The 21096-nt window shown below is 47.4% G+C and overlaps 7 protein-coding genes across 7 annotated transcripts; 3 read left to right on the top strand and 4 right to left on the bottom strand.

Annotated features, from left to right (window-relative positions):
- Nucleotides 1–704: 704 nt before the first annotated feature.
- On the bottom strand, nucleotides 705–2295 carry GLAREA_10700 (Protein kinase-like (PK-like); the record flags this gene model as incomplete). The annotated part of the gene is made up of 6 exons (XM_008079801.1): nucleotides 705–1032; nucleotides 1084–1252; nucleotides 1339–1564; nucleotides 1616–1740; nucleotides 1807–1902; nucleotides 1974–2295. 6 exons carry the CDS (start codon nucleotides 2293–2295, stop codon nucleotides 705–707), a joined length of 1266 nt encoding a protein of 421 aa, XP_008077992.1.
- A 3216-nt stretch (nucleotides 2296–5511) lies between these two features.
- Nucleotides 5512–6720, top strand: GLAREA_10699 (uncharacterized protein; the record flags this gene model as incomplete). The annotated part of the gene is made up of 2 exons (XM_008079800.1): nucleotides 5512–6607; nucleotides 6659–6720. The coding sequence occupies 2 exons, from the start codon at nucleotides 5512–5514 to the stop codon at nucleotides 6718–6720; spliced, it is 1158 nt and encodes a 385-aa protein (XP_008077991.1).
- Nucleotides 6721–7266: 546 nt separating this feature from the next.
- GLAREA_10698 (Ankyrin repeat-containing protein) lies at nucleotides 7267–10393 on the bottom strand (the record flags this gene model as incomplete). Its single annotated transcript, XM_008079799.1, has 3 exons — nucleotides 7267–9896; nucleotides 9960–10168; nucleotides 10224–10393. The coding sequence occupies 3 exons, from the start codon at nucleotides 10391–10393 to the stop codon at nucleotides 7267–7269; spliced, it is 3009 nt and encodes a 1002-aa protein (XP_008077990.1).
- Nucleotides 10394–11135: 742 nt separating this feature from the next.
- Nucleotides 11136–11477, top strand: GLAREA_10697 (uncharacterized protein; the record flags this gene model as incomplete). Its single annotated transcript, XM_008079798.1, has 3 exons — nucleotides 11136–11250; nucleotides 11301–11416; nucleotides 11466–11477. 3 exons carry the CDS (start codon nucleotides 11136–11138, stop codon nucleotides 11475–11477), a joined length of 243 nt encoding a protein of 80 aa, XP_008077989.1.
- Nucleotides 11478–11927: 450 nt separating this feature from the next.
- On the bottom strand, nucleotides 11928–12723 carry GLAREA_10696 (Concanavalin A-like lectins/glucanase; the record flags this gene model as incomplete). Its single annotated transcript, XM_008079797.1, has 2 exons — nucleotides 11928–12593; nucleotides 12646–12723. 2 exons carry the CDS (start codon nucleotides 12721–12723, stop codon nucleotides 11928–11930), a joined length of 744 nt encoding a protein of 247 aa, XP_008077988.1.
- Nucleotides 12724–14468: 1745 nt separating this feature from the next.
- Nucleotides 14469–14936, top strand: GLAREA_10695 (uncharacterized protein; the record flags this gene model as incomplete). The annotated part of the gene is made up of 1 exon (XM_008079796.1): nucleotides 14469–14936. One exon carries the CDS (start codon nucleotides 14469–14471, stop codon nucleotides 14934–14936), a length of 468 nt encoding a protein of 155 aa, XP_008077987.1.
- A 2028-nt stretch (nucleotides 14937–16964) lies between these two features.
- Nucleotides 16965–18806, bottom strand: GLAREA_10694 (Zn2/Cys6 DNA-binding protein; the record flags this gene model as incomplete). The annotated part of the gene is made up of 4 exons (XM_008079795.1): nucleotides 16965–18047; nucleotides 18139–18526; nucleotides 18594–18653; nucleotides 18706–18806. 4 exons carry the CDS (start codon nucleotides 18804–18806, stop codon nucleotides 16965–16967), a joined length of 1632 nt encoding a protein of 543 aa, XP_008077986.1.
- Nucleotides 18807–21096: the final 2290 nt, after the last annotated feature.

Below are 21096 nucleotides of genomic sequence, written 5' to 3'. Positions count from 1 at the left end.
ACAGGCAAGAATGACCTTACCCAAAGTACCTAAAGCTGGGTGCAGTCTCATTCAAAGACGAAGAATATGCAGAAACCCAGCTGTCTCCACGATCCCCACAATACTGACTCGATACACCACTGTGAATTTGGTCTGGTGCTTAGAGGAAAGTATACTCGAGAGCTAGTTTTCCTCTGATTAGTAGCTGCCATCTGTTTGTTGTACTTGGACACAACACCGCGGTAACACAGGGAAGGAGCTGTCGGAGTCTGAGGGCCTATCTTGTCAACTTTTGAGGTCTGCATCGCCATATCAATTGCCCTTTGAGTTTGCTGTAGAATAGAAAGCCTTACAAGAGATCGGTCTTCAGCTAAAATTTCCCATTTGCGACAAAGTAATCATCAGAAGTTTTATTATTCAACTTTTAATACCTTCTACTCCGTAGAATGCAACTGTCTTCTACATGGCAGGTCCGGACATCTTAATCGGCATGTTATATCTCCTAGACCTAAACGCCGTAAACACCCACCAAACGCCATTCCCATCTATACAATATGTAACCCACGTATATGTAGATAATCCCCACCCAACCCTTCATATCGTGTATGTCCGCCTATGGATATCCCCGCCATAGATATATAGGTATATGATACAAGTCGTCTATTGAAACAATATTGGAAATTAAACTGATCCGTCCTGCGGGTTCATATCTAGGATGATGCCGATTAGAAGTCCTTGAAGTAGTCTTCATATTTGTGCTCCAATTCCTTTGAGTATGGTTCGCGACTACTTTTCTCGTCCGGATATTGGTCGAAACACTGTGTATCTCCAGGATATCTGACAGGTGGAATGATGGGACCGCGGTACTTGCGATAGTAAACATCTTCCCATTGTACGCCTTTGAAAAAAGGATGTGCTTTGACTCGTGCGGCACCTCCTTGGATGTTACCCAGGCGGTGAGTTCGGTCGACCACACAAAATTGGAGAATTATATCTTTTGCTTCTTCCGACAGATTTGGTTCGGCAGGGAAGTGGACAGGCTTAGAAACGATCCTAAAAGATACCGCTGTCAGAATAATTTGTGCCTAAGGGTGTAACACTTACTGTTTGTAAATTTCAATAGGATTGGAGTTCCAGAACGGCGGATACCCCGTCAGGAATTCATAGATCAATATCCCAAGAGCCCACCAGTCTACCGCCGTTGTGTGGCCTTTGGACTGGATGACTTCCGGAGCAAGATATTCTGGAGTACCACAGAGTGTGTACGTTTCCCCTAGTAATGGTCAGCGTCACGCTCTCACCTGTAAATATGATCACACATGGCTGGTAATGTTCTGAAAATATGCATACGAGACTTACTACTGCCGAGTTTCTTTGCGAATCCAAAATCAACCAATTTGATGTGACCTTCCGCATCCAGGAGTAAATTTTCCGGCTTTAGATCGCGATACGCAACACCTTCTGTCTCATGGAGGAATTCTAGTATGAGTACTATTTCGGCAGCATAGAATCTTGCGGTATTTTCGTCGAAGCGCTTGGCCTTTCGTAGGTAGGAGAATACTTCGCCGCCAGGGCAGTAGTCCAACTAAAAATCGTTAGTGTAAATTCCCCGATCTAAAGGGAAAGATGGACTTACAAGCATGTATAAGGAATCATGGTCAGAGAATGTAGTAATTAATGTTGTAATAAATGGATGACCTGCGACTTCTGCGAGTACCGCGCGCTCATGATTGACATGATCGAGCTGCTTGAGTTTGATGACTGCCAATTGGGGGCACACATTAGCCAAAAGTCACTTTTTGGCATCGGCGTAAAGGAAGTTCTTACCCTCAACCTTCCGCAGAACCTTGAGAGCAAACACCTTTTGACGATCAGCTTCGGCAGGATTAGCCAGTCTGACGAGCCACACGCGCGCAAAGGTTCCTAAGATCGCCATAAATTAGCACCATGCAAGTAGCACTCCCCTCCCTCACACGGCATTAATGCCCGAGTACCAAGATAAAGATAGGCAATGTACGCACCCGTTCCTAGAGTCCTGACCAGCTCAAAATCTTTCACACTCAAGCACCGAGAGCTATGGCCCAGCTCTTTATTCCTGGGGTCTTTTGCGATTTCCTCCGGGGCGAGCGTGTGCGTTTGCTCGGCGAAATGTGCCACGAAGTCCTTTTCCTCCTGCGCGGTCGGCATCTTGCCCTTCTTGGACTCGCGGGAAAAGAACGACGGCTTTCGCGGTTTGCTCGTCGAGGACGTGCTCTCGGTGTGAGAATGGATTTTGTGAAGAACCGTCGTGGCACTTCGCGACACCGAAAAGGTCATGAGGAAGGTGGGGCAGGGTGGTTGTACTTGAGGGCTTGTGCTGAGTTGACGATGTCGTGGAATTCGTGGTTCCCGATCACAAGAACACTAGCATTGCTTTCCGGCTGCGAATGTGGTTGTGCTGCGTCAATGGGTGTGAAACTGCGAGGGAGCGATCGAGAAGTCGAGAAGAGGAGGAATTGAAAAGGTTGAAAGGAAGCTGAGGGGTGAGAGGGAAGGACTAAAGAGGTAGGTGAGGTTGGTTTGAGGGTAGTTTGAGACCGATAGTGGGGTTCCTAACCGTACTGGTCGCTCTTCGGCCTAAAAGCTTTTATGACGTTGGCGTCCACGATGTAGGCTAGAACATCCCGCGTGGGGAGTTGGGATGGAAAGCGTGTACGTACAGGACTGTACCAAGATACACAACACGCTCGTTTATACGTTTGGGGAGGGGTAAGAATCATGCTTGGTTGATTCTATATATTTAAAGTACGGAAAATTCTTCTGTGGTTCGAGCTTCTATCTTTGTCACTCTCCATTACTCATGTATGGTTTTCATTGTCCCTCGGTCTGGCCGACGGCAGCTTGGTTCCCGATACACGTGATTTAACAGCCTCTCCCTCGATCGAAGGCACGCAGGATCCGGAGGCTTGTTTTTGCAAACAGTTGGCTTATGGCAGGTTTTGTTTCGGACTTCCAACCCGTAAGCCTGTTTGTTTGAACTTGCACGTGTGTCTGAGGCGCGCTCTTCCTGAATGGGGTACTTGGAAAATTTTCGGCTAACAAAGAGAAGATTAGAGACTTGCGGAGGATTCTTTGGTCAAATCATATTTTTGGAGCATCTCTGCTAAAGACACTGTGCCGCTTATAGCGTTTAGATGAACAAAGAGCATTTACAGATCTGCGGAGCGAACTCTGATCATTCCGATATCAAGAGCCCTTATTACGATGTGTTTGATATAGAAGACCTTGCCATCCACCATTTCGCATATGTTTGAAGATATCTAGATTTGAGTGTTCTGTAAGATAAGTGTTTGTCGATGTACCTGAATCCAGTTTTGCTGGTCCCTTGGCTCCATTTAAGAGCTAGAAATCAGAAACATAACATGGTCAGAACTGGATGGCAGGGAAACATTTGATGCTTCCAAGATGACAGTGGGTAAATACTTGAGAGAAAATACATTTCACTTGAAGATACACTCTGCATAACGCGAGAACTTTTTGCGGGCGCAGCTTTGACGATTTCTTTGCAGCCGCAGCATAAAAGCAGATCCTGGGGGACTCTTACACCTGACTGCTTTACATTAGCATATGTGGATCTTTGACATTCCAGCATTCTCAGCACACATCTCCCACCTGTCTGGTATTGCTTCTCGCAGAGATTATCTACTTACCCATGGTTCTTACGCTGGTAGCCAATCCATCGACGTCAGGAATTGTGTCTAAAGATCGCGTATTGGATAGCAAGGAAGGCCGGGCCATCGCCCAAAGTCCCAATAACTGAGCGGTAGATTGGTATTGGTTTGTCGCCTAGGCTTCAACGAGTTGTCCTCCCGGAGAGCACATGCTATGCAGAACATCAAATAGACTGGAACACGCAGTTGCTATAAGAAGATGATCATCTAGAGACGAGAGACGAGCTACTGAAAAGGATTCAGGCAAAGACTTACCGCTGCCCTTGCATTTATAAAATTTGGACAGAGAGCCTCTTGACAGAAATACGGATCGGTCCAGCGCTGCTTCTCAAGGCCCAGATCGGATGAATTGCTGCTAGGCAACCTTGAAACGGTGGTTAAAGTCTTCTATGCAGCTATGATAGATTGCAGATCGTTGAAGGTATCTGTCGCAACCAGGCACATGGCAGCCGAATGCAACAACAATAGACAAACTCAGCAGTTTCTTGGCAGCAATCGATTAACGCTATTTCGCAAAGCCATTTCCGGAGTAAATCTGTTCAAAATCTCAAAGCCAAGTCAAGGTGCAGAGAGGTCGTGCCAAATATGGGAGGTCGGGATAGATAAGATAGAACAAGACTCTCCTCGGACCGACGCACGCTCTAGCTGCAGTATATATTGCGCGTCTGTCCTCGACTATGCAAGCGGTAGGTACGTATGCAAGATTGGTTCATACTTGATGCGAATCTTGAAAGCGGTCGATCGCATGCTATTCTGCAAGAATGGGACAATGGAATTGTGATATCGGACGGCATGGATCAAATGAGGAAAGACAACATGCAGAGACCGATGATTGTTACCAGTGGAACTGAGAGCCGAGACGCTTATTAAGAGCTAATGTATCCAAGATGTATCCCAGGATGAGATAGAGACTTACTACTACTACCTACTTAATTGCGACAAAGCCTCGAAAGAGAGTCCGATTCATTTCCTATCCAGCATTTCATTACCCACCTACTCGCTCGTTTGCCTGGATTGTTGGAACCGCAGGTGTTCTTTGCGAAATTTCGTGACTGGAGACACCTTCAACAAAACCAACACTTTATCCGTCACACTTCAGGCACGGTATCCAACCCATCCGCCTCCACTTCCGGTCTCCTGTCTTGTAACCCGAGATATTTTTGGGAACCACGCCGACACAAGCACGCCAAAACGCTTGCGAGTAAACATCAGCCGAACAGATTGTTTCACCACCATTGCGGTCGCTGCGGCGTACCAGTAAGACACCCACATCCGGAAGGCTGCACTCAGCTCTCTAGAGGCCGCGACGTCGGAATCTGAAGGAGCAATCCCCCCATATCAAGTTGGTACCAGAAGTCTGGTAGTACTGAGTCGTGTCAATACGAAATCCAAACTGCAGCAATACTACTCACAATCTGAAACCTAAACAACTCGCCGACTCAAATCATCGACGCTGTTGTTTGCAGGATCATTATTCCGGCATCGATACCGGAACATCATCTTGGTCGTCGGTATTCGTCATCGTCTGGTTCCTCACTTTGTTCGAAGCATTTGAAACGGATCATCCCTTGATTATTGCGGACCAGGGTGGCCTGTGAGCGTCGCTCAAACACGCTGCACCACAGACTTTCTCCTTGGCAATCTGGTCAGGGCGTTCCCCCCTGCCGTTCAGGTCCTCCATCAATACTTTTTCGAGGAACTCAAGTCGACATTCTCGTCCGCAGACCATTCCTTTTTCTTCTCGCAGACCACCTTTCATCGCGATTTCGACTTTCGTTTTGACGCCTTTCGTTCATAAAGGCGTTCCTCGCGATTGCCCATCATGCTGACCTTCAAACGGGCCCTGATGGCTGCTGCTGTCTTCCTCACCATGATCTTCCTGGTAACTCGATCACATCCTTCGCCGGGACACACCGATGACGTCTCCTCGAGTAGCGGAAACAGCAGAGTCATGGCAGACGATTACACGAAGACGGGCAACAACCCAACGACTCCGGTCTCGACATCAAGCTCAGCCGGCCAAATAGGAAATGGGCGTAAGGGGAAGGGCGCTCAGCAACCACTGGCCGATTTTGCGAAAGCACCGCTACGAGAGAAGCTTCTATACCAATTTCCATATGATGTGGAGTCGAAATTCCCAGCATACATCTGGCAGACGTGGAAATACACACCGGCATCGGGCGATTTTGGAGAGAACTTCAGACCAGCGGAAGCATCTTGGTCAGAGAAGCACCCGGGCTTCATCCACGAGGTGATCACAGACCAAGTTGCCGTTCATCTACTGCGACATCTGTACGCTTCGGTGCCAGAGGTACTTGAAGCTTATAATGCACTCCCGATGCCCGTACTCAAAGCTGATTTCTTCCGCTACCTAATCCTGCTGGCCAGAGGTGGCATCTACTCCGATATCGATACGCATGCACTTAAACCAGCAACAGAGTGGTTACCTGAGAGCGTGCCACGGGAGGCTATTGGACTAGTCATTGGGATCGAGGCCGACCCAGACCGTCCAGATTGGGCTGAGTGGTATTCTCGAAGGATTCAATTCTGTCAGTGGACCATACAATCAAAGCCGGGTCACCCGGTTCTGCGAGAAATTGTAGCAAACATCACTCTTGAGACTCTTAAGAAAAAGCAAGCTGGAACCTTGAAGGGGTTCAAGGATAACAAGGTGATCGAATTCACTGGCCCGGCGGTCTGGACCGATGTGATATTCGATTTCCTCAACGACGAGAGATACTTTGATATGACCACCAGCAAAGGCAATATCACATGGAAAGATTTCACTGGAATGACCCAAGCAAAGAAAGTGGGGGATGTCGTCGTTCTACCCATCACCAGCTTCAGTCCTGGTGTACAACAAATGGGGGCGGAAGACTACGATCATCCGATGGCATTTGTGAAGCACGAATTCGAAGGTATGTGAAGATAGCCTTTGGCTCGCATATACACTGCTAACCCTACTCCAGGAACTTGGAAGCCTGAAGAATTACGACACATTGGAGTTACTACAGAGGAACAAGGCAAATAAGCCAAATCGCACGATCTGACCTCACATTGTACATTTTTATGACTTTCTTTCCATCAAACACGTATCGCACGAGCGATTGCGCGCACTCTGTACTCGATAATTCATTACATCGGCGGGCATGAACCCTACTGTGTTTAGCAGAACATTCTGCCACCTCATGGCTTTTTTTACGCATATGTTTATACAAAATTAGATTGGGGCGGAGTTTTTTGATGTCGGTTGACGCTGGGGTGGCCGGTGTTTACGGCTTATTTTTCAGCTGTCGTTTATAGCTGAGGACCTTATGATGGTCGGAAACACAAAAGTTGGAAACGAGGAACAGCCATTACTTAAGGGCTCAGTTGGATCGAAATGTTTCTATATCGGCTTCTAAACATTTTTCTTCTTTTGTTAGAGGTATACACGAGCTTTCAAGAGCTGAATGCTTGATTTTCAACCTTTTGGACAGGGTGCGTTGGGCGCGGTCTTCGGTGTTTAGATACAAATAGAGAACGGACTTTCCAGCTGGAAAATTACTAGCGATGCGTTGAATGCGAACACGAAGTTTTATTTGTCAAGATGATTCTCGTATCTTTCCCTCCTATTCATAACGCTCTCGACCGCAAAGTTATCACTAAGCTTTCTCGACTGTTCTATGAGCAGATCCGCTACAGCGTAATGATCATTTCTTTCTGCAAGATTAATGGCTCTGTCGTATCCAGTTTCACCGCCATACTCGCTCTCTGCTCTTGCATTCAAAAGATATTGGACCATATCGAGACGTCCGTTCTCTGCTGCACCATCCAGAGCCATTCTCCCATCTACTTTGGCGCTAGCAGCGTTGACATTTGCTCCTGCCCGTAGCAGCAACTTTACGATCTCAATATGCCCTTCTCTTGCAGCGCCTTGCAAAGCCGTGACACCACGAAAAGGACCTGGTTCAGCGTTTACGTCCGCCATTTCCTCCAGGAGGAACTCTAGGGTCCGAATATCAGGGTCAGGTCGCTTGCAGGCAGCTTGTAATGCTGTATTGCCATACGCGTATCCCGGTGGAGCGTTGATATTTGCTCCTTGGGCTAGTAGGTAGCGAACCAGCTTGATATCTGATACTGATGCCGCTGCCTGAAGTGCCGTTTCCTCCCACACATCTTCATCATACTCATTAACATCCGCTCCAGCGTCCACGAACCTGCTAATCAGTTGCATCGAGCCGCCAAGCTGGACGAGTCTCACGAGCGCAGAGCCATGTTTCCGCCCAAGTACAGGACATGCGGGTTGCAGCGGTGCTCCCAAGTCTAAGAGCCGATTGAGAATCATTTCATGTTCCGCTTCCAGTCCTCTTCCTCTCCATTTACCAAGGCAATCCACGTACACATTGCCGCACTGTCTCTTAGTTTCTAAGCACCGTGAATGGTCGAGAAAATACATGATTCGAGCACCTGCCTTGAATAACAAGTCGAAGATTACGATATCGCCAAGGCAGGCTGCAAGATGAAGAGGGGACCATCGGCAAGACGAAGAGACACAGTTGACATCAGCCCCAGCCGTAAGTAGGAGGACTATTGTCTCCTTGCGCTTGTATAGCGGTCTAGATTGGTCGTATTTTTTACCGGTCAACGCCGATTGAATAGGGTACAATTCGTTGTCTCCAGTGCCATAAATGCCAGCTCCGCTTTCGAGTAGGAGCTGGCATTCTTCGACCTTCAAATTGTGAGCGGCACGACCTAGGAGGGTAGAGCCCCATTTCCTCATGTCTATTCCCAGGTCGATCAGAAGCCTCAAAAATCTGCCTTGGTCATTCCGTATCCAGTAGAAGTCGCCCCATTTTGAGATCACTATTTCAATGTCGAGGCCTTGGGCTAGAAGTGTTTTTAGCACCTCGGTTTCGCTAAATTGAATGGCAACTTCAACCAGCTTGGATTCAAGAGATTTTTCGTCCGATTCAAAGTTAGCCATATTGATTGTGAGAAGGACCTCCGTAGCGATTCGAACTTTTACTTCTTCCGCGAGGACCAGATATTCTATAGACCTGGAAAGGGCGTCCACAAGATACTCTTGCCCCTCCACATTGTTGTATATCTCATGCGTTGTCAAGTACTGGTCCAGGGCAACAAGTCCTCCCTCAGCCGCCAGTAGGATATTGAGTGTGCTGAGTCCTTCGTCTACAAAGCTCGACTTGTATAGAACGTCAAAGACCTTGTCGTTACGACATAACGCCCACAACAAGGCAGGCACATTATCAATGTAAAATTCGTCCGCATCAAACTCAGTCGATAGGCACAGTTCCACAATTTCAGAGTCGCCGTATCGGACTGCGGCTTCACTCATAGATGACATTGCTATGGGGGAAGGAAGGGATAAAGGCATGCAAGCTCCGGCTTTGAATAATATTTTAGCTTCAGAAAGATAACGGCTTTCTAGAGCGTGAAGGAAAGGCGACGCTTCAGATGTTGGATTGGCGACAGAGAGAATAGGGTTCACTTCTGCTCCTGCCGATATTAGGAACTCCACAACTTGGACTCTTGAATCCATACTGCTGTAATACTCTCCAGCGAACGATGAGCCTCGCCTGGTCGAGAGCGCAAGCTGCAATAATCGTCCACCTTTAAGCCCCATCAGTGATGTGCCATCGATGCCACAATCGACGAGCAGCCTCAATACATCAGCCCACCAGAAGGAGACAGCCACCTCAAGGAACGCAGCAGTAAGCGCTTGAACCATTGGTATTCTTTCGGAAAGAATTGACTTAATAGTCGACACTGGCACGCTTTTCGCAAACGCTTTGAAAAATTCCACAATCTGAACCTTGGACAAGTGGCCGTTAGCGATGAGGCGCAAGGTGGTTTCTGCGATCTGGAAACTGGAAATACTGGTTCTGTTAAGGACCTGCGCATTGTCGACGCAAATTGGATGTTCAGCAAGCAGCATTGTCGACATAAAATCTAAGTTCGATAAGAGCTCCGGGAAATAACCAATACTATGCTCAAGACGATCTTGAAATTGGAAAAATGGCAAAATATCTATGACATATGGAAAGAATTCCCAATAAGAGTTGGCAGGAGGAGTAATGACTGAGATCGCCGGCGGTTCTGGCTGCACACCAGCATCTACTGCCGGACATTCGACTACTATCCGCATGTATGGTTCTGGAGATGGAGTCCGAATGATAACTCCATCCGGTAGGTTGCGATTTGGACCTTTTTGTCCACATTTAGTAAGAACTTCTTAGCAACAAAATTGGGAATTAAAACGAGTTATACCTTTTTGGTAATCCTTTGATTTCCCACGGTTTCTCAAGATTTCCTTCCGTACTTTCGAAGGATCCACCCTCATTCCATTGAGCAATACCACAGATCGCTTCTCCTGCTGCGATCTTTTGGTAATGATACTATTGACAGAACACCAGTCCCTCGGACTAAGTTTCTTTGTAAACTTCCATTTCTTAAACTGAGCTTCCCACTGATGTTTCCTAGCGCACACTTAGCTCAACTCAACTCGTTCCATACCCAACGCAAGAACCTTACAGAGCATCAAAATCGTGATCCCTTTGCATGATCCTCCTCACATCTTCCAATGACCTCCCTCGAACCTCCTCGGTGCCTAGGTACAGGTGTCGAATTTTCGCTCGGTGAGCCTCCCATTGGGGCCCACTAGGAGGAAGATTGACCCTCTCTCGGGTGGGCAATCCCACCATTCTAGATTTGTTGCTAAATTGCTAATGTACATTAAGAAGTTTAAGAAGAGAAACCCGCAACTCATTGCGTGGTCGCGTAGAAGCAGGAGTCGGGCGCTTCTGGCTGGGGCTTGTCCAATTTTTATGCACGTCGATTGGGCAGATTTTGGATGTTGCATGCGAGACACACAGCCGCTGCGGCCGTGGCCAAACACCAACACCACCACGATTACGAGGGGTCACCGATTTCTGAAGTGTGCTATTGGTCTACACCATCAGCAACATTACTTCAGCGCTCCTGGCGACCGGGAGATAAGCATGGGGTTGTCCAAAATCCGGACGTTTGTAAATTCCAGAATCAATAGGCGAGAGTGTCCCCGATTAACCCGATGCGCATGTGCATGTCTTCATCAGGTAATGGGCACCGGGATAATAGGATTTGTCCAAAATCCGAGCATTCTCACAGGACCACAGGTGTTTCGCTTACAAAGTTACACGAACGAATATCTGCATCTCCCTGTGGACGGTTAGAAATTCGACCGCCGCAAGGCTGCCCAGCTCGGAGCCTCAATACTGACTTATGTAACCAAGCATTGATTCCATAATAAGGGTTAAAAGTACTTTCGTAAAGCGGGAGACTCACTGTGGACCGTTCTTATATATTTAGGACCCCGCTCCAAAGCTCTCTAGCAAATCCACTACTCTTCTTTAACCTTAGTATTCTTCATATGTGGCGTCGTTCTTCGGTCAAGAAACTCTCATCATGTTGTCTGCCGAAGCTATGATCGGACTAGCTGCGCTAGTTGTCATGTGTCTCCCTGCGCTGGGCTATGTATTGCGGGTCTATTCTAGGCGAAGGTCTTCTTCGAACTCCCAAGGTAAATTGAGCTTCGTTAGAGATTTTGAGTTTGAGCTAATGTAGAATTAGTAGATGTACCGGATGTGGAGAAGGCGGATGAGGGTCGAGATGAATTTAAGCTTTCTCGGCCATCGACTTGTAATAGCTGCTTGATGCAGTTTGAGTCGAGCACTTATTTCCATGAGGTATGCTGTGTAGTATCTTTATATGCAACTTTGCTGATTAGAGATGAAGCTTCCTGCGTGAGGCAAGACGATACAGTTCAAAAAATCAGACAACAAATGTCGACATCGAATAACAAGAATTGGGTACCAAAGACCCAGACGTTCAAGAAAAGCACAGCATAGACAAGAGGAGGATAGTAGGGCTCAAGCCTCTCAGCGGAAGAAGTGTCGAGGACTTGAGGCTGTATTGAGACCATGCATGAAGGAGTTTGATGCATTTACATACATACACGAATACCCTGGTTTACCATTTTGTCAGCTATTATTACTGGGAGATTTTTGGACTAGCAGAGGCGGGACTAATGGTCAGAACAAAAAGAAACAATCTGTATAAGACCAATCTCATTTCAGATGATACAAAACTTAGACCAACCTCACATCTTCCAAACATATTCGCACCCTCACTCTTCCAAAATCCTCATCAATCCTAACCCCACCTAGCAGCGCTCTACCCAACAAACAATCGTACCCATCAATGCTTCGTCTCAATAGCATAAAACCTAACCTCACTAGCCGAATCCCCCTGATTGTAATTCCCCACCTTAAAATAACTCTTCGGCGCATCCAATTCATTCGTACTTAGCGTCTTCAATTTCCCCCCATTGATAGTAACACCCAACACGTTCTTCTCGTAGATAATCGCGTAATCGAATTTCGTTCCGACCGGGACGTTGCCGACTTGCGTGTAGATCGAAGAACCACCCGCGCGAGTCTTTTCAACGCCCATAGTAATGACGCCGGCTTTGTTGTAGTACAGTTCGCAGACGGGCTTGGTGGAGATACTGTCATCGATGTGGATTTGACCGATCACTGTTCCGTAGTTGCTGTCGTCGGCCTTGGTTACTTGGATAGTGGCGTTGAGACGGTTGGTTTTGGCGTTAGGATCCCAGCTTGAAGGCTTGATCTCGCGCAGTTCGGTGCGGCAGTGCTTGCTGTTCTTGGTGGTTACGCAGCCGGTAGACGCGGGGGAACCGATGACTTTCATGACGAGGGCGCCATCTTTACTGTCGGTGTAGAAGGTCGATTTGTCTTGGTATCCTTTGCAGCCGGCTAGCTGAGAGCCTGGGATGGTGTCTGGCTTGCCGGGGTCGCCGGTTGAGAGTTGGAGGTTCCAGCCTGTGAGGTCGAAATTGCCGCCCTAGAGATAAGTTGTTAGCAATTGGGTGTCAAGAAGTGGAAGGGGGCATTACTGGTGCACAATCAGTGTTGAGTGCTAATGCAAGGCGGAAAGAGAGAAGGGCGAGGCAGGTAAAGGTTATAGAAAGCATAATAACTATTGTGAGATTGAAGCGATCAAGGTGGTGATTGAAGAGGATGGAGTATTGAGGCAGGTGTCGAAGTCGATAAGTCGATGCCTCAAAAATGAAGGGTCATGTCTAGCCTTATATACATCCAGCAATCTCAGTATGCACCTTGTGACGGCTGCCATCTCTTGCACAAATGCTCCCGATGGATAGATCATTATCGGATCTGAATAGATGGATCCTTAATAAACGGATTTGGATTAGTTAAATTCCTTAACGGATGAATCTGGGCTAACTGAATCCTTCATAATTGATGTCTAGTAGACTTTTATGTTATAATTTAGTTACATGATATACAAGATTTTTAGTGTTCAATGAAACTAGCAAAACTTGAAAAGAGGTAAAATAACAAAAATTAGGTACTGACCTTAATATTTATCCATATATTAATGTAACAGTTCGCCGCTTATCATCGGCTAATTGCCATTCGATTGGGATATATTTACCGGTAACAAATTGGGTCTGCTTACACTAGAGGTAAGTCACACCCCTCCGCTCCAGTAATCCATGATCCTATTGGATGTCTTGGATCGACAGATCCTTAATAAACGGACATGGAATTTCTGTAACACCTAGATCTGGATTTGCAACATGTCTGATGGACATCCATTCGCATAGAGCGCTGGACCTTTACACAACTTTGATTTTGCAATGTGTGGGGATAAACGAATTTGGTTCCTAATCTGGATACCAAACCGTCGATACGATTAAGATCTCGAAAGACAAGCCTGAAGTTCCACCAATAGTGCAGCAGTGCCAGGGCCCTAGGTGTTGCAGCGTAGTACCTGATGTGCATTCTATGTGCAGGCGATCCAAATAAAAATTGCGCGCTTAAGGACTTGCCGCATTGAGGCGAAACCTTGACATGGAGCAGCATAGACTAACAGGCTTTTCGCGATACACCCAAGCAGTACTGGGATTATTCAGCACTGTTCCTTAAGAGAACCCATCGTCGTGCTGGCCACCTTGCTGTAGAAGTTGGTATTCCTATTGATCGACAATTCATGCACTAGCAATATAACTAACGGAAGGATTGACGATCAAGGATTTTTGGTGATGACAAAGACACGCCTCATCGAAACACAGAGTGATTTGGCTAGATTTTTCTCGAGGACCACGCGCTCGAGCATGAGCATGTAAAAATGCCGGTACAATACTAACGGAAGGAGTGAATGACTTTGCAGATCCCACAATATCGTGTTACTCCATACGTATAACTAGGGAGCAACAGTCCCTGAGAAAGATTGGTGGGAAATTGTTCGACAACCATTCCACCTCCAGTGTTACTTGAAAATCACAAATGGTATTTTTGTGCTTCACAGTACCCGAAGTATGATGGAGATTGAATCTTCAATCTCATCTACCTGGTTTCGTCGGTCAACCCCTTGGGTCACTTGAGATCGGGCCACAGAGTCCATTGTCAGGGTCTCAAATATAGATAGAAATCTCTACATATCGACCGAAAAGAGGCGATGATTAACAAATGTAGAAGGGAAGTTGTGTGGAGAAGGAAGGCAAGTGAATAAGACGACATTGTGCAAGCCATTCACAACTGTGAAAGTATTGACAACTCGTCTGTCAAATTCAGCCAGCAGAAAGATGATATGTGAACTGTTCAACTGCACAAAATCAACCAAACAGTGCTAGGTAGGGTCAGAATCGTTGACAGTTCCAGTATTTGTCAAGAACATAGGATAACGATTGCAGATATGTCAGACCAAGCTTTCGGAACCCATTGGCATCGCAGCGATGCAACGGCTCGCAGTAGCTGCCACCACGAACATCTCGCACAAGTCAGATATGGTAGTCTTCCTCCTCTTTATTTTACACCATCCGCCCAGCATGCCATCCAACAAAACACACTCCTTCATCTCGAAAGAGCACAACTCGATATGGGACCCGGCAAACCATGCCCCCCAGCTCTTACGCGCGAAGTCAACAATCTTCGGAAAGAATTATCTCAAGGCATGTCTAAGGAGCGTAGAAAAGTCTTGCGGCAGCACGTATTCAGCTTGAGGAGCGAGCGAGAGAAACGCGTGGCGGAGTTGTATCTGGCCCGGTTCCCCGGGTTCTTGCTCGATGAAGATGGGCGGTTGGATTATGGTATCGGAGATTGGTTTGAGTCGGTGGTGGAGGAGGGAGACCAAGAGAGAGGAAAGCTCTGCATAGTGATGTAGTGCCTCGTATTTGGCTTCGGAGGATTTGGAGTAACCGTTATGCGACCTGCAGTGGTAGTGGAGGATTCGATGTCTTGCAGCGCAAGTGCCACACTCAACCAATTGTCCGCTCTAATTACAAGCATCTCTCTTTGGGTTGTACGGACGTGAGAACGACGGATGGTCGACTAGGAATTGCTACACACCAACAGAGCATTGTCTGTCTGTATGGTGGATTTCGAGGTGTGAGCTCCGCCATGCAGTGCGATGCGGGGAATGAGCCGGGAAAGCTTCAATTTCAGCCATGCGGCGTACGAGAGCATTCTCTCATAGCATTGAGCTGCATTGAGACAGATCGAATACCACGTCGTTGCGTTGTCATGCGGTGGTGAACCTGAAGGAGTCGAGAAAATGGTGTGTAATGAACATGCAGATTCCCGCGAGTCGAGCAACTGAGGTTGAGAGCGTTGGCTGTGGGCCAATCAGGAAATGTGTTGCAGGCAGGCTTGGCGTTCTTACCTCTTCTTTCCAAGTCATTAACAATTTGACTTTGACATGACTTGACATCCCCCTTTCAGATCATATTTTAGTACTACTTGCACTTTCACAAATCTGGAACCGTCTGGTGTGCCTGGCTCAGTGCCATAGAACTGCGATTCTACCATTCAAATATATACTGTTAATCGAACTGTGTTTATGCCAGATTGTCTGTACTTCCTTCATTAGCACTGAGTTATTTTCTACATAATTCAGTATACGACAATCACATTGGTAATAACGTCGAAGAGTACGACTAGCTAGGTAATGGATTCTACGGCGGCTGTTCACAGGTAACCTTGGAACCTTTGGATGTCAGATTCTCAAAAGGGAAGTTTCCGGCTGCGGCCCGCCTACTTCATCATATCATCAAGCCTTCCAATTGGTTCACTCCCCTCACAGACCCAAAGATGACCATCGACATGACCTAGAGACGCAAACAAAATCGAAAGCAAATTCTCTTGAACTCTTCACATCATTTGCACCAAACCACAAAATGCTGGCTGCTGTTGCTAAAGTGTCTGTACGCGGTTCGAAGCGACGTCAAATTTCGAAGGCTTCCACGACGCGACTCACACACAAATACTTATCTTTACTCACTTCAAGAACCTACCGCACTACAACCTCATAGACCTCCGGAAAACCTCGTCGGAATAAAGTTCTCTGATCCACGATGTCCCAACTTCGGCCAACAGTTTCCATCAACTTCAAGTCAAACATTACGGATTGATCGAGTCTTCCCCCAACGATGTACATCACTCCCAAGATTACAACTTCTTTGGCTGTTACCACAAAAGCAGTATCGCTTCGTGTGTAGAATGCCGGGCAAGTTCTCGGCTACTGAAGATGAATCTATGCTAGGTTGGCGGTAGTCATCCTTGGGTATCATGGCACTCTACTTGCAAAGTTCACCGTCCTGAGTTCTCAAAGGTGCAAGGACAGAGCAGCATGCGTTGATGGTAATTCTAATTTGTACGTATTTGTTTATTTCAGGACTTGTATCTGCTAATATAACGTCCCAGAGTCGGTATGAATTATGTCGTACGCGGCAATGCGTAGTAGTCGTCCGCAATGTCATGGATGTGAAGTGGCTCGTCGGCACACATCAACCCTCAACTACAAACTTGCTAAGGATGTGTTTCATATTTTTAACCAGTCCGTCAGCAAATAATCTTTAGTCGAAGACCTTTCCTCTCGGAAGCACGAAATCACGATCAGAAAAGATCTCGAGCACTTCTGCTTGGTATGAGGGCAACAAGCTACCCCATCCGAATCCAACGGGCGTTACACGTCACAGTCCTATCGTCAGAGCCAGTAGAACAGCAGACTGGGTGGTTTTGTGATGTTGGGAACCGTGGTAAGACCCTCATTCAAGCTGTACCATACAAGATGATAACATTGAAGTAGCGAGATCTCTGCCACCCAATCCAGGCTTTGCCTTGGGGCATACTATATGCTTGTGGCCGCAGATTTCTGTCGACGTACTTTGCTAAGTCACAAGCACATCCACGTTTATTTGGCGGAAGTCATCTCCACCCAGGTGCCCCAATTTCCTGCACTCTCCTCTACGATATCCGGTACATTCAAGCTGGATACAGTCGACGTGGGAGATGTTGATGTGGTACTTCCAGTCGTTTGATTGTGGACTGGACGGGTCTTTGCCAAAATAGCGACAGCTCTCTTTCTCAGATCCGAATCTTCGCACTTGGCAGCAAGAATGGCCAACGAGGGCCAGACCCTTGTATCGAAAAGAATCATTCGAATGCGGTTCCGATCTTCCACGGAATCTCTACTTTCAGCAAGCAGCAACTCTGAGACGTGGATTAGCTGGCCGAACATCTTTAATGGCTGAGCCTGCTTAGGATAGCCACCATCCCACAGCCACACTATAGAAGAAAGGTACAGCAGGAGCATTGTACTGATGTCTTCCTTTGTCTGCTTATCGTCCTTGTTGGAGTGATCAAGCTCGGACTTTGTCAAAACGCCCTCGAACCTGGCTCTCCAAACCTCAAGCCTCCCCTTATGCACACTTTCCATCTTCTGGATTTCTGCCCTCCGCTCTAAGGTGGTAGTATCAGCATCTTCCAGAGATCCCTGTCGAACAAGGCGTAAGCCATCCGTGGCAATTTTTTCTATCGATTTTCGTGCATCCACAAAATTATCAAAATCAGTAAGTTCTGAATTCGAACCACCATCAAGGTCTGACTCTTCCTTTACCGCAACGTCTGATACTTGATGGCCCATTGTATCATACACTCTCATAAGGTTCGCCTCCAGAGAATCTTCCTGGACTACCCGACCCTTAGGCTTCTTCTTTCTGTACTGTTTAAGAATTTCGCTACCACTGTGGAGGTGAGCTATCGACGTAGCCACATTCCCCCACAAGAAGTCAACGACTATATATACGACGCAGTTGATCATAGCAATTTCTTCCGCGCCATTCTGTCTTTCCGAGAGAATTCGAGCGAGCTCAGAGACAGACTTTGCGTAATGGTAAAGGGCATAATTTTTGCGGGCCTTGCAAATTGAATCTTCCATTCTCGGATCATTGGGTATCGCGTCTCTCATAAATTGCATATTCTCGTGGGTTGCAGCCTACAAAACACGATCAGCATATGTCGACTACTTATTTGAAAACAAGAAGTTTTGCGGATAGGAGTGAGCAGGAACGAGTTGCGAGGCCTACCATTGCAATCATAGCATGCCGCGTGGCGGACTCAAAATGACCTCGTCTGGGTACATGATCCTGCCAAAAGTTGCCACCATGCCAGGGACTCATGATCTCAATACTATGTCCGAGAAAGACATGCAGAAGTCGAGACTCCTGAGGTGAGCAATCCGGAAACAAAGGTAGAGTAGCTTGAACCATCCGTTTCGCTAGAAAAGGTACCACTGATGCTCCATCGACAGCCACAGGGCTCAGCGAACTAGGAGATGACTTCGAGTCTGTCTTTTTCCCCCGCTTCTTCCTCGTTTGTAATTCCGGATAGCCATCGCAATGGCGACCTGTAGATGTGCATCTATTGCAAGCTGTTACGAGCAGGGTTGGAGCGCACGTAGGACTGGCTGGAGCTCTATGTTGAACTCAGAAACCAGTCCTACAACCCGCCCCATATCCCATATTGTTAGCTGGAGAAACACGTTGGCCTCGGAACCGTATTCATACCAGGTTTCAACTCGTCACATTTAATACGTCGTATCCTGTTTGAACATCAGCCTTCCACATCAGAATATGAGATCGACCAAAGCTTACTTGCACGTAGCGCATCCCGTTCGGACCTTAGACTTGCTCCCCACAAAGAACTTGAAGACGGGAACTTTCTTCCCGCTTCCTTTAGCCAGGGCTTCGCTCATGGTCTAATGATTCTACTCATCTATTCCGTGAGGTTGGGCAAAGGATAAGCCGCTTGATGTCCACAGCCGCGAGGACAACGTGCTGGCGACAATTCGATATCAGCTGGAGGGATCTTCAAAAGACAATTTTTGGCCCCTCGAGATGTCAAATGCGGCGCAGGATAACCTTTAAGAGGCTCGGTCCTAGCGGCCGTGCTGTCAACATGGGGGGGCTTTCAGGGGACCTCGAGAGATTAACCCCGCAACAAAGGTAATCGCCTTGCCCGTGAAGGTTGCCCACGGCTTCAACCAGCGTCATCCCAGCGGCTCCAAAAGAAAGTCCAGTATGTGGGAACGAATCATTGCCCGTGCAATGGTTCGTCGAGTCGAAATGGTTTAGGCTCGTTCGCTACCGTCAGTTGGGGCAAGGTGCCGAAGTTAACTTTGGAATTCCGGCAGTGCGGCGCTGGGAATTATTCCACACCGGTTTTTGACATCCAGGAATAGCCTCAAGCGCAAAAGGTTGCCAGGCGCAGGTATCTGGGATCCAGCTATTTCCAAGCCGAATTCTACAGGCTCTTCCAGATGCGTGCTCAGGTCCGCTGCACGTCCGGCTTTGTCGGCGGTTAAGCTGCGGTGACAGGACATGGTAATCCGTACAACCATAAGCAACGATTCCAAGACACCATGAAGCTGCCAATTACCTCTCCCTCGGCCGTAGGTGCGACCCAAATTTTATTTATAATCTCTTACCAATCAGCGACGCTTGCTCGTAAAGATTGGCCTTTTAGGACTCCGATTCTCCGGCCAAGGATCTGGTAGATCTGCAAAACACGCCATCTTGAAGTTACGATGCGAGTTTTGGGCCTGGCTCCTTTGATTTCCTTGATCTTTCGGAAACAGTTGAGTCAATCGTCCCTAGAGAGGTCGCTCTTTTCCGGAGCTTCTCATTTTCAAGGCATGCTTGCAGAGATTCGAAACCTTACGCAGTATACCTGCTTTTGGGGGTATTGGTAAGCTCTCAATGTATTTGCACTACCGGCAGCCTGAAAACCTTACAACCTACGAATAATAAGGATGTTAAGCTCAGCGCAACATGGAATAGAGCTTACCTGTAGCGTTCGTACCTATTCAAGCAACCACCATATCAGGATGTTCCTGCACTCAGATACAGCATATGCACCTGCAGCCCGACACGAAGCGTGGTGGGGTTTGAGGAGTGCCCGTGGTTGAGATGCGCGGGGGCTATCCGCCCCTATCAACCCGGCACTGCTCCTCTGTGGCGGACGAAGAATGACCAGACGGGTAGGGCGACAGGGGCTGTTTTATGCCGACCATTCCTGTGTCTACTTTGTGTGTCTCTGCAGTTCTGTCTCTTTACTTCTAAAAGCTTCTTACTCTAGTATCGTCTAAGATCTACAACGTCAATAGGCGGGCGCTAAAAGCCATCGCCACGTTACGATACCGGTAAAAGGATCATACGAAATTGAGCTTTACTTTCTTGGCCGCAAAGAAGCGTATACCAGATACGGCACCCCGCAACAATTTTAAGTTGAAGCTAGGAAGACGCTATGGTCTTTGGCTGACTGCTGCCTCCTACTCGTACTCCACCAACTTTACAGCGGCCCTGAGTGACCGCCTATCTTCTCATCACATCACGCCAATCGAATTTTAATCGACAAGAACACCATCCAAGTCGCCCAATTTACGAAGCTGACACCAAGTGCTTGACGGGTGAGATTCAAGTCACACAAACGGTCAATCGGAACCGCAATTCTGATGGGATTGAACCTCATCCCGTCTGACAAATTTTGTGACGTGGAATTGCGCCAGTGACTCAGTAATCGTACAACGCTCGCCACTCAAATGCCTCGATGCATCACCGATCACTTCTTACGGCATTCAGCTGAAGCAGGGCGTCTGCGTAATTGGAGGGTTTGGTTTGGATGGGGACCAGCCAAGTGAAATCGTGAACGACAAAGAATGGTATCTCAAGTAAGAAAAGCGAGCACAATATATGCAAAAGTTACCTTTGACTTAAGTTGGAACTGGTGTATGGTCTACTTCTGCCGAGCTGGCGTGAGCTCAATTCATGAGAGTCTTGATCATTTAGCAGAATTTGGAACGTCGAATAAGGGGTGATTAATAACCTTGGCTTTTGAGAGACCGAAGGAAGATGATCATTTTGAAAGCATGAGGCAATTCTTGCATGGCTGACAATTTGCGCTTAGATCAGATGAGAATGGGTGATGGTCCAAAACTGGACTTGGCTTATGGTATTGGTGAATATCGTGTTCCTACCCGGCACGAT

Source organism: Glarea lozoyensis, assembly GCF_000409485.1.
Source record: "Glarea lozoyensis ATCC 20868 chromosome Unknown GLAREA12, whole genome shotgun sequence".
Classification (NCBI taxonomy): Eukaryota; Fungi; Ascomycota; class Leotiomycetes; order Helotiales; family Helotiaceae; genus Glarea; species Glarea lozoyensis.
Note: the sequence above shows the minus strand (reverse complement) of the source record. Positions and strands in the feature narration are given on the sequence as shown.